General features: G+C 53.6%; 1 protein-coding gene across 1 annotated transcript in view; it reads left to right on the top strand.

Moving 5' to 3' along the window:
* Positions 1-450: 450 nt before the first annotated feature.
* Positions 451-13,259, top strand: part of LOC307083736 (zinc finger protein 385A-like) — a gene marked incomplete at both ends in the record, with an annotated part of 17,103 nt that continues 4,294 nt past the window's right edge. The window contains 3 exons of the mRNA XM_079747688.1: positions 451-553; positions 6,207-6,352; positions 9,350-9,460. Of these exons, the coding sequence (XP_079603814.1) occupies positions 451-553; positions 6,207-6,352; positions 9,350-9,460 (360 nt within the window). The remainder of the gene's footprint in view (positions 554-6,206; positions 6,353-9,349; positions 9,461-13,259) is intronic.

The following is a 13,259-nucleotide window of genomic DNA, read 5'->3' as shown; positions in this document are numbered from 1 at the left end:
ACAAACACACAGACACACATGCAGACAGACACCCATTTGTCCCCTTAAAAAATTGGATTCGAATGAACGTGGCTTGTAAATGCTGCGCAAGACAAAGAGTTCACATCGTATTCGACTCCCTGTCTGCAAAGTGCTCCAGACTTTCATTGACTATCGGTCTGTCAACACAGCGGGAATAAGAACTAGAAATAACAACTGACAAAAATGTTCTGATTCAACATGCCCCAATGTATAACAAGGGGGCAAAAAGAGCACACAAAGAATGTTTTTCCCTGACACACACACGCACGCGCACAAACACACACACACACACACACACACACACACACACACACACACACACACACACACACACACACACACACGCGCACCACGGTGATTGATTGCGGTGTTCGCCGTGTTGCAGTGGAGTCTCAGCGCCAAGACACACACGCGTGGGCATAACTCGATATGAAGACCTTTGCAGGCATTGAGGACGTGTGGACGTGTGGATGGGGACTGCTCCTTCTGGGCCGCATGGCCATCAGCCAGCACACGGCGCAGTCAGCTGCAGGTCACCGCTCACCTTGAACTGACCTCAAAACATGCAGCCTGCCCCATGCCCCCCCCCCACTCTGTCCCCTCCTCCCCCTCCCCCTTTCCCCTCCTCCCCCACCTCACTCTCCTCCTCTCAGGCCAATTTGCACTATCTCCGACCCTGGCCTCCACCACCATTACCCCATCAACTCCACTACACCTCCACCTCTGGTCTTTGCTCTTCTGCCCTTGTCTTTTGCTCAGCGATTCTGAAATTTGCTCCTCGTTCAAACCTCTCCTCACCAAGAGATGGTCCTTCTAACCTCTACATCATGAGATGGTCCTTCTGACCTCTACATCATGAGATGGTCCTTCTAACCTCTACATCATGAGATGGTCCTTCTGACCTCTACATCATGAGATGGTCCTTCTGACCTCTACATCATGAGATGGTCCTTCTAACCTCTACATCATGAGATGGTCCTTCTAACCTCTTCATCATGAGATGGTCCTTCTAACCTCTTCATCATGAGATGGTCCTTCTGACCTCTACATTATGAGATGGTCCTTCTGACCTCTACATCATGAGATGGTCCTTCTGACCTCTACATCATGAGATGGTCCTTCTGACCTCTACATCATGAGATGGTCCTTCTGACCTCTACATCATGAGATGGTCCTTCTGACCTCTACATCATGAGATGGTCCTTCTAACCTCTACATCATGAGATGGTCCTTCTAACCTCTACATCATGATTTGGTCCTTCTAACCTCTACATCATGAGATGGTCCTTCTGACCTCTACATCATGAGATGGTCCTTCTGACCTCTACATCATGAGATGGTCCTTCTAACCTCTACATCATGAGATGGTCCTTCTAACCTCTACATCATGAGATGGTCCTTCTGACCTCTACATCATGAGATGGTCCTTCTAACCTCTACATCATGAGATGGTCCTTCTAACCTCTACATCATGAGATGGTCCTTCTAACCTCTACATCATGAGATGGTCCCTTCAACGTCCCTCCATCATGTGATGGTACTTCTTACCTCTCCTCATCATGACCATGAGATGATCCTTTTAACAAGAGACGCAGTGACCCAGAACAATCAGTTTGATAATAAACCGTTCCTTTCTCTCGCTGAACAGCATTCATCTCCACCTCCTCCCAGAAGGACATCAGGGCCTCTGAGATGAAGGGGAGCGTTTTGTTGTCGCTGTGCTTTAAACCCCGTCAGCCCGCACCAATAACATTATAGATCCTGAGGCCAGCGGTTATCTGGGTGCAGCACACGCACACACACACGCACGCACACGCACACACGCACACGCACACGTACACACACACACACACACAAACACACACAGAGGGTCTGGATAGGACATGTATTAACAGTCAGACCCCAGGCGCACGCTGCCCTATGGGACCTGAACCATAGGTTTACCAAAGGTCAACCTATGGTAAACCTGAGCCATAAGTTGACCTATGGTTGGTAAACCGACATGCTGATACTAGAGATCTCTTAAGACGTCACAAGTAGGTGCATGTGCACCGTGTGTTCTTGTTGGCTGATGAGTTGAAAGAGTACCCCGGCTGGAGGCTCAGCGACGCCGCAGTAAACAGGAAATCCTGCTGGCGCTCCATCAGAGCTTGGTGGTACAAGCTCAGCTCATCAGAACCGGGACGTTCCCTCCCCCCTCCGCTGTCACCGGGCAGCGTTCTGACAACCTCACACAACACGCAACGACAGGGCATCACGAGCCGTCGTTAACACGTCTCGTTTAGGTTCAGCACCACGACACCGGTGCCAGCGAGCTCCAAAATAACGTTGGCTTATTTGGTCTGCAGGGTCAGAGTGTCAGCTCACATTAGAGAGAGAGAGAGAGAGAGAGAGAGAGAGAGAGAGAGAGAGAGAGAGAGAGAGAGAGAGAGAGAGAGAGAGAGAGAGAGAGAGCGAGAGATGCAAGCTAGGGATGTGGGTCGTCTCCCGCTACACCCAGTGGGTGTCATCAGAGACAGAGAGAGACCTTGCCTCCTCACAATCGCCTTGATGCCTGCAGGAGGACCAGCTCCCAGTGTGAGGCCGTAGCTCCCAGTGCCTCTCCGCCTCTCCTGCCGCTGTGGCTCCAGTGTGGAGGAAAGGCGGCGCTGTAATCCTGCGCAGTGTAGAGACGCCTCCATTCAGGGCTGCTAATGCTGCAGCGCATTCACATGCAGATGCTTCTAGAGAGCCATTATGCCCCGCTGAGCCCATCTACTGCTGATGAAGCGGAGACTGGGACTCCAGCTGATGGAGCCGAGGCTCTCTGAGGGTCCTCTGAGAATCCTCACAGGAGCCTGCAGTGCTGTCGTCTCTCATCAGACCTCTTCGCTGAGAAGAGCTGCACACTGCCATCACTAAGTCCCCCGCAACCACTACTACTAACCCCCCTACCCCCATAAGCCCACCACCGCTAACACCACCACCACTACTCACCACCCCACCTCTACCACTAACTGCCCCACCTCCGTCGGTAACCCCCCCCCCCCCCCCACCTACCTCCGTCACCACCACCTCCGTCACCACCACCACCACCAAAAACACCTCCAACACCACCACCTCCCCCTCGTCCTGCAGGTGCAGAAGCAACGTCAGGTGACGGTGTAGCAGCAGCCTGAGAGGCTGGACAGGGCGGTGTATTGAGACGCTGACATTGGTGTTACCTCTGTGATCATTAGCCCTGATTGGCTTAATGAATTGCCACTTTGAGAAGCCTTAGTCACAGCATGTGGGTTTGCTTTTGCACTTTCGCGCTTGGCCAGGCACACACACACACACACAGACTCCCACACACAAAGGGACATATGGATGGGCTGCACACACACACACACACACGCACACACACACAGACTCCCACACACAAAGGGACATATGGATGGGCTGCACACACACACACACACACACACGCACACACGCACACGCACGCACACACACACACACACACGCACACACACGCGCACACACACACACGCACACACACACACAAACACACGCACGCACACAAACACAAACACACACAAACGCATGCACACACACGTACGAACACATCAACACACAAACACACACGCAGACGTGTGCATACATGCATCTATATAAATGTACACATGTGCTGTGCATACATTCACCTCCGCACACACACACACACACACACACACACACACACACTCACACACAGGACGGCTGGGAGAGAGCGACATTAGGATTCACGTCGCTCTCTACCGTCTCCTGCCTGTATCTCCTCATCTCTTCACTCGACTACCTGCCCTGCCGCACAATCCAATAAGCTATTACCCTGCATTGATCTGGTCACACCAAACATTTACATTAAAGAGGGCTGTAAGGCACAACGAGAGAGAGAGAGAGAGAGAGAGAGAGAGAGAGAGAGAGAGAGAGAGAGAGAGAGAGAGAGAGAGAGACAGAGAGAGAGAGAGACAGAGAGAGAGAGACAGAGATAGAGACAGAGAGGGAGAGAGAGAGAGAGAGAGACAGAGACAGAGACAGAGAGAGAGAGAGAGAGAGAGAGAGAGAGAGGAGAGACAGAGACAGAGAGAGTGAGACTTAGAGACAGAGAGAGAGGGAGAGAGAGAGAGAGAGAGAGAGAGAGACAGAGACAGAGACAGAGACAGAGACAGAGACAGAGAGAGAGAGAGACAGAGAGAGAGAGAGAGAGAGAGACGGAGAGAGTGAGACTTAGAGAGAGATAGAGAAAGAGAGAGAGAGAGAGAGAGACATAGAGACAGAAACAGAGAGAAAGAGAGAGAGGGAGAGAGGCAGTTAGTTCCAGTGGAGGCAGTCCCGTGGAGGGCCTGGGCTGGATTGATGGAGTCTGGCGGCTCTTGAACAGTTTAGCGTCCCTCAAAATGTGTCCAATCAATGCTTTGCCTCCGACGCGTTCCGCCGTGGAGGATCACTGGAGATCAGGGATGCGTTCGGGCCGTAAATCTCCCGGTGGGCCGGGGGGCCGGCAGCCCTACAGCCCCCCCATTGTGCCCTGCAGGTCAGCCCCTGATGCAGAGTGATGAGGCCACACTTTGAGGGCTGTGTCCTCCCTGAGTGAATCACCCGCGTCCTGCAGCGCGTCGTCCGCGCTGCAGGACAGATTTATAGCCCTCCGTCCGCTGGGTCCTAGAGAGTGGCCAGCAGCCCGCTGCATTGGGTGAAGGAGGATCTTAGTCCTCATCCTGAAGCCAGTCTATACCTCCGGGCGGTCGGGGAGGAGGGCTGCTGCAGCAGGAAGTGATGTCATCTTACCCATGACCCAGAGCAGCAGGAGGGGACCCGGGTTTAGGGGGACGTTTCGCCCCGTGAATAAAACAGCAAACCTCCGCGATTCACAAAGTCAAGCGGTCTAGATCATGTTGATGTCCTCACACCCAGGTTGCTCCATGTGACACGATGCAGTTAGGAGGGTCTGGCCTGGTGGTAGCCCCCTCGACGGGGGGGGGGGGATTCGCTGGTGCCTCTGTGTTGAATGTTCTCTCTCTGGGGGGTGGAGCTGCGTGCGGTGTGGACAGCAGGGTGGGGTTACAGCAGGCCCGTGCTAAGCCCCTCCGGCTCATCTCAGACCCCTGGTTATGGCCACCCTGTGAAATTGGGGATTGGAGGCATCTCGCAAGTGCATGCGATACGTGCACTCAGGTTCCACGGCAATCAAGTTCCACGTACGCTCAGGTTCAACGTACTCCCCCCCCCCCCCCCCCCCCCCCTTCTCCCCCACGGCATCCGCCTCCTTCTCATCCCCTCCCCCCACCAATCCGAGCTCCCCCATTGGCCGTCCCCTTCCTGGTCGGAACACTGCATGGTCGCCTTGCTGCCGGGTCGCTATTCTGCCTGTTTGGAACGCTGGAGGTCGGAACACTACCTGTTCACTGTGCTGCCTGGTTGCTGTGCTGCCTGGTCGCTGGGCTGCCTGTTCGGCGCGCTGCCTGTTCAGAGTGCTGCCTGGCCCATGGGAGGGAGGCCAGCTGAGGAGAAGGAAGGAGTAAGGAATTCTCTCTCTTCATCTATTTTGAATACCGTCTCCCCCACAACTACTGAGGAGTTTCCTCTGCTAGGACAAAAATAGCTTTGCTGCGATCAAACTCTCTCACACTCTCTCTCTCTCTCTCTCCCTCTCTCTCTCTCTCTCCCCATCATATCAAAGTGTTTAAGTGCAGTTTTCCGTGAACCGACCAGAGTTCCTGGAGCGGAGACGCTGGAGATGAAGATGAGAGAGTAGAGAAAGGGAGGGGGGCAGAGAGAGGTGGAGAGGTAAAGAGAGAGGGGAAGGGGGAGCGGTAGAGGGAGAGAAACACCACCCCCCAGGTTCAGGGGGGTGGTGTTTTACATGGAAAGCGGTGCCAGAGATCAGAGTAGAAGAAAAGCTGAGTGAAACAAAGCGTGCGGACCTCCTGTCACTGATGTAACCGGTGGGCAGTTTGGCGGCTCCCAGGAGCACATCATCACGTCTTGATCACTTAGTGGACATGTTCCTCCACACACCTTCGAATAGCGGCAGCCGATTAAGTTCTGTCCTCATTAACTCAAGTGGGGCGCCGTCCTCCATCCATCACGCATTCCACTCATCATCTCCACTCTATTTATATTTTGATCTCTCTCTCTCTCTCTCTCTCTCTCTCTCTCTCTCTCTCTCTCTCTCTCTCCAGGAGGTGTCAACCGGCCGGGGGCGGTCCCAGCCTTCCTGAGGAGCCCTGCGGTGATGCCCGGTCTGGACCTGAAACCCTTCCTCCAGTTCCCCATGGAGGCTCCCCCCCACCCGGCCACCATGGGCCTCTTCCACCACTTCAGCACGGTGAGTCCCGCTGGCGACCCCCCCAGGTCTCTGCGGGCCCCAGCCCTCTCCAGCCCGGTGGGTCCCGTTGCCCCCCAGGGCTCTGAGGGCCCCAGTCCTCTCCAGCAGGGTGTGTCCCGGGGGCCCTAGGTCTCCGGACCCCCCCCCCAGGTCCCCTCTCCTCCCCGTCCCAGTGGGTACCGTGGCCCCGGAGCAGACTGCTGTGCTGCCCGCCGCCCCCCCCCAGGTGTGTAAGTGATGACTCAGAGCTAAGCCATGTGATCAGAGGCACCGCCGCCTTCCCCAGAGTCAGCGGTTCCCGGGCGCCGTCCGGTCCGGGATGGGGTTTCACGCGAAGGTCGCGGGGACAGTTTCATGTGCGTGTGCATTGTGCACACGCACAGTAAACTCCTGAACACACACACACACACGCACGCACAGGCATTTGAAACTCATGAACACACACACACACGAATATGGAACACACACTCGCACATGAAACACACACACGCACACGAAACACACACAAACACACGCACGAAACTCATGAACACACACACACACAAACACGCACAGGGAGCACACACACACACGCACATGAATCACACACACGCACAAACTCACCCACATGAAACTCATGATCACACACAAACACACCTACACAAAAACGAACGCACGCACCCAAACATGAATTTCATGAACACACACAAACACACACACACATTGATGATGGTGGGGCCTTCCATGAGGTCATGATTACTGACGACCAGCGGTTCAGATCTGAAGTCACGGCTCCACGGGCCGCACAGGAGCTGAGGAGACGAGGAGGAGGAGCCATGATGGAGATCCGGTCCGGACCGCCTCCTGAGCTTACATCTGCATTACTCCAACAACGCAGTGGGAACACCGTGAGAACGAGCTCGGCCAATAGAAACAGAGACGGAAACATGCAGTAAACAACAGAGTGGCATGTGGGCGACTTCACGTCGGCCTGGATGCGAACGCCAACATTGAAGAAGAAGAAGAAGGAGGAACCAGGAGACGAAGGAGTGGACTCTAAGGTTAATGAACTGGTAACTGCAGGCTGGGACCAGGGGTGGAGGTGGGGGAAGGTGCACGACGACCATGACTCAGCAGGCTCTGAACAGATGGCAGAGAGAGAGAGAGAGAGAGGAAGGGAGTTAGAGAGAGAGCGAGAGCCAGAGTTTTTTAGTGATTGTGGGGGAGAACTGAAGGATAACTGTATTTCTCTCAAGGTGATTCTCTCAGCGTCCACAGAAATTAGCTGCAGGCCGGTAGGGCTCTACTCAGTAGCTCTTCATCGCAGCTCTACACCGTAGCTCTACACCGTAGCTCTACATTGTAGCTCTACAATGTAGCTATTCATTGTAGCTCTACACCGTAGCTCTTCATCATAGTTCTACACCATAGCTCTTCCTCGTAGCTCTACACCATGGCTCTTCATCGTAGCTCTTCATCATAGTTCTACACCATAGCTCTTCCTCGTAGCTCTACACCATGGCTCTTCATCGTAGCTCTTCATCATAGTTCTACACCATAGCTCTTCCTCGTAGCTCTACACCATGGCTCTTCATCATAGCTCTTCATCGTAGCTCTTCCTCGTAGCTCTTCCTCATAGCCCTTCAACGTAGCTCTACAGCGTAGCTCTTCATCGTAGCCTCTTCATCGTAGCTCTACATCGCAGTTCTTCACCACAGCGCAAGTCCAGACCGTGGCTCTTCATCATAGCTACAGGCCGCTAGCTCAGCGCTCTAGCCTGTAGCCCCCGGAGCAACAGGACTGTTGAACAACACTTTCTCAGGCTCACTTCAAACTTTCTGGAGGCTCTGCTCGGAGTTTGCAAGTCCGAGCGATAAGAATAGATGAGAAGTCTGGAGTTTAAATTGAGCGAGTGAGTAAAACCTCAGAGTACTTTGGGCCTGGACGGAGGCCACACCCTGTGGTCTGTGACCCGGTCTCGGTCTATTCCTGTACGAAGCCATGATGGAAACACCATGGCGATCGAACCGCAGCTCTTCTTACCATACAGCTTGCTGTGTCTCCGCTCATTATCCAAACGCTGATTATAAAAGATGGCTGTTAATCAAAACCTTTTTCTAGGTCACCAGTGACGAGGTCAACAGTGGAACGTGCCATTACGCCAAGACACATTCCACATTTAAAAATAGGCATTTTTACGAGATTTCGCTTTTGGCCAGCTATTATTATCAGCAAAACAAAAGCACTAATTTGAGGTTCCTGGATACTAAAGATGTGGATGCCTGGGTGATATAGAAAAGTAGTAATTTGAGGAAGCAAAAAAAGAGAGTGAGGGACAAAGACGAGACAGAGAGAGAAAGAGGGTCTGTAATTAGGCCTCCATGACCACACCCTTAATTAAAGCCCATTTGAACCGAGCACTACCTCAGCGGTCGCAGAGAAAACACCGCCCTGCGGCCGACCTCCGTCAGCGCACTCCCTCCCTGCTCCTCCTGTCACAACCCCTCACGGCCCGCTCCGCCAGGAAACACCTCCTCCTCATACAGGAAACACCTCCTCCTCATACAGGAAACACCTCCTCTTCATACAGGAATCAACCCCTCTTCATAGCAGGAAACACCTCCTCTTCATACAGGAAACACCTCCTCCTCATACAGGAGGCACCTCCTCTTCATACAGGAAACACCTCCTATTCACGGCAGGAAATCTCCTCCTCATACAGGAAACTTCTCCTCTTCATACAGGAAACACCTCCTCTTCATACAGGAGGAAACACCTTCTCTTCATACAGGAGGAAACACCTCCTCTTCATACAGGAGGAAACACCTCCTCTTCACAGCAGGAAACCCACTCTTCATACAGGAAACACCTCCACTTCATAGCAGGGTCACTAACACTTTCCTCCTTCTTGTTGAGGAGGAAGGTTGGCCGCCTCCAGCTATCGAGGTGAGCGGTTGTCGCCGTGGTTACGTGCTTTATACCCCTGTATGTCTGACCCTGTCTCCGACCCCCTAGCAGATGGACCCTGTGCAGAAGGCGGTGCTGAACCACACCTTCGGCCCGGCCGTGATGAAGACCAAGAGGCCCATCATCTCCTGCAACGTGTGTCAGATCCGCTTCAACTCTGAGGTACGAGGGACGTCAGAACCGTCGGGGGCGGGCTTTGTTTTGTGAGAGTGAAAGTGCTTTACAAGTGACTTGATGAAGCACACGTTCACACACACACGCACACACACACACACACACACACACACACACACACACACACACACACACACACACACACACACACACACACACACACACACACACACACACACACACACACACACACACACACACACACAAGCCTGGAAATCAATGAGTTAATGGAGAAGAACGAAGCCCTCGAGACATTACGGATTCATCACCTGGAGAGAGATAGAAAGAGAGAAAGAGAGAGAGAGACCAAAGAGGGAGACAGAGAGACAGAGAGAGAAACAGACAGACAGACAGACAGACATACAGAGACAGAGAGAGACGTCTCCTGCTGCAGTGGGTGTCCTGATGCGTCTGGTGCCGTGCTCTGACACTCCCTCCCTTCAGAAGATGAAAACAGGCGGTAGGAGACAGTGAGCGAGATAGTGCTGCAGGTGGAGGTGGAGCAGATGGTGTGCGCCGACACTCCCCTCTGGTTCCAGCACAGGAAGTGAGCGCCGGGGAGGTGGCGGAGAGGTCTCCTGGGGCTCGTGAGGGAAGCCTACTTCCCACACCGAGTGTTTGTTGTGTGGGGAAAACCGCCACAGCGTTTATTGGCCCTCTGGGGGCCTTTTAATGAAAGGCTGTTCACTTCTGTGAGCATCCGAAGGGCTGGGGGACAAACAGTGAGTCTTCGAGGCGTCGCCTGCTGGCCCGGCAGAACTGCTGCTGAAGCACATTCTGGCATTACTGTGGCTTCAGAGCCAGGATGAGGGCCAGGGACAGAGAACGGAGGAGAGGCTGAAACCTAAGAGCACGGCCCTGGTGGGTGACTCAAGTAAAAGAGACGTGTTAAGAGGAGTTAAGTACGAACAACACGCCATAACCTGCTCCACAAATCAAACATGATGGCCTTAGTGAAAAGACCCGGAGAAGGGCCGGGTTGGTGTGTGCGTGTGTGTGTGTGTGTGTGTGTGTGTGTGTGTGTGTGTCGGTGTGTGTGTGTGTGGTGTCTGGGCTGTATAGCTTTACCCAGAGTCCCTTGAGGCGGAGAGTGTGGATGCAGTGGGTTTATTGGATCAGTTATGAACCTCATAACATGTTCCTCCAAACACCTCCGGTGGGATCGATTCACACATTGTATCATCTGAGGAGGCCATGGCACAAACAGAGGAAAGGGTAACGTTGTGTCCTCCGACAAACGGGACGTCTCCACGTGTTTGGTAGTTTGGAGCCGGACTCTTAAAGTAAAAGCCCCTTGGCCGATTCAAAGTATCACATCTCAGCTTCTGAAGTGGTCCTGTAATGAATCAAGAAGTCAACACTTTGACCACAAGACCACAGCAGGGAACGTGAGACCGGGGCAGGCTTGGCCCGGCCCAGAGCCTCACAGTGGGGGTCTGAGGAGGGGGGGGGGGGGGGCGTCTGCCCAACTATGACCCCCAGTCTCCTGTTCTCAGAGAGAGAATCGTGTTTTCACGTCTTCCAAACTGAAAGACATAGCCGCTATATCGGTACCCTGTGTAAACAGGTTCCGGCATGTGTTTGACTGAGTTTGAGTGTGTGTGTGTTTGTGTGTTTGTGTGTGTATGCGGGCGTTTGTGTTTGTGCGTGTGTCCGAGTGTGAGTGTGTGTGTGTGTGTGTGTGTGTGTGAGCGTGAGCGTGCGTGTGAGAGTGTGTCCGAGTGTGAGTGTGCGTGTAGGTGCGTGCACGTGAGCATGCGTGTGAGTGCGAGCGTGCAAGTTTGTTTGTGTGCGTGTGTCTACGTGTGAGTGTGTGCGAGTGCGAGAGTGTGTTTGTGTGTGTGTGTCTACGTGTGAGTGTGTGTGAGTGCGAGTGTGTTTGTGTGCATGTGTCTACGTGTGAGTGTGTGTGAGTGCGAGTGTGAGAGTGTGTTTGTGTGCGTGTGTCTACGTGTGAGTGTGTGTGAGTGCGAGTGCGAGTGTGAGAGTGTGTTTGTGTGCGTGTGTCTACGTGTGAGTGCGAGTGTGAGTGTGTGTGTGTGTGTGTGTGTGGTAGGGGCTCACTGCACCAGGGTAGATACGCGGTCTGAGTAGCACCTGTCGGCCCTCTGGTCTGAGGCTCAACGGGGCTGCATCTGCTCTGCAGCACTTTCCAGTGAAACCCGAGAGCCCAGCCGGTGGACATTCTTTAATAATGAAGAATACTCCGCTTACCCCGGCTCCAGCCGCATACTCTGTTTGCACACGGCCGCAGTTCAACAAAAAGCCCAATAAAGAGATAATCCGCTCAGCGCGCTGTGGTTAGAGAGAGAGAGAGACGTAGAGACAGAGAGCGAGAGAGAGCGAGAGAGAGCGAGAGAGCTAGAGAGAGCTAGAGAGAGAGAGAGAGAGAGAGAGCTAGAGAGAGAGAGCTAGAGAGAGAGAGAGAGAGGGAGAGAAAGAGAGAGAGCTCTGCACGCAGTTAAAGGTCCGTCCTGTACGCTCCACCCAATAGACCCTGGACGCCGCGGGGTCAAAGCGGTCCTGGAAGAGCAGTGTGTGTCCTACAGCGCCGCTTATCAGCAGCCTGCCCACGGACACACACGCGCAGACACACACGCACGCAGACACGCGCGCACGCACGCACAAACACGCACCGTGACGTGAGCGTCAGTTCACCTGAGCCACAGAGGACAGAATGGCCTGCCGACGCTCAGCCTCTGCTGCATGCTGACGTCACCGCATGCTGCATCAGTGGCCTTCACCACTGCAGTATCAACACCACAGACACCTTCTCCCCCCCTCCCTCTCTCCCCCTCTCTCCCTGTTCCCACCTCGCCGGCTGTTTATTTTCATGTCCTTCACGCTACCCCTTAACTCCTTAAGACCCTAGCTGGTAGGCCGAGGCCACACAATGAACCTCCTTTCATCATTCATTCATTCATTCATTCATTCATTCATTCCTCATGTTTGCTTGCCCAGTAATTCCTTTCGCTTCCACTCATATTTCGGCTGTCTGCTTTTCCCTATTGGGGGAATATAATCTGTCCCTCAACCCCCCCCCCCCGTCTCTCTCCCTCCCTCTCTCTCTCTGTCTCCCCTTCTCTCTCCTTCTCCCCCTCTCTCCCTTTCTTCACACTGTCTCTTCCCCCCCCCCCCTCCCTCTCTCTCCCCCTCTCCCTCTCTCTCTGGTATGTAGGCTGAATCGGTCTGCTGGACTAGTTATGTGCGAGCTTTATAGATAAAACATCAAAGCTCAGCGAGTGAAAGAGCGGGGGGTTTTGGGAGGTAGAGAGGGAGAGGCTGAGGGAGAGAGAGAGAGGGGGAGAGAGTGAGGGAGAGAGAGAGAGGGGGAGAGAGTGAGGGAGAGAGAGAGAGAGAGAGACCATTTTCACACTCTTCAAAAGTCAATGAGCTCCTCAGTAAATTTGTCAACATCAACTCTTCTTAGCACATCATCATCAACATCATGAGCAGCCCCCCCTCCCTTCCATTCAATCTCCCCCCTCCCCCCTCTTCCTCCTCCTTTCCATTCATTCACCCCCTCCCCCCCTCTTCCTCCTCCTTTCCATTCAATCTCCCCCTCCCCCCTCTTCCTCCTCCTTTCCCTTCATTCACCCCCTCCCCCCCTTCCTGCTGGTATTGATAGCGGTCTTCATTGATTCTTTGACCCCCTTATATGGTCAAGGTCACAGAGGAGAGGAATACAGAAAGAACCTCTGGGGAGAGGAGAGATCACACCCAAGGGGGGGGGGGGGGGGGGTAATATCAGTAAGATGATAGAGAGAGAGAGAGAGAGAGAGAGAGA

This window comes from Pollachius pollachius (genome assembly GCF_949987615.1).
Source record: "Pollachius pollachius genome assembly, chromosome: 12".
In the NCBI taxonomy this organism is placed as follows: domain Eukaryota; kingdom Metazoa; phylum Chordata; class Actinopteri; order Gadiformes; family Gadidae; genus Pollachius; species Pollachius pollachius.
This window is presented reverse-complemented; position numbering and strand designations above follow the sequence as displayed.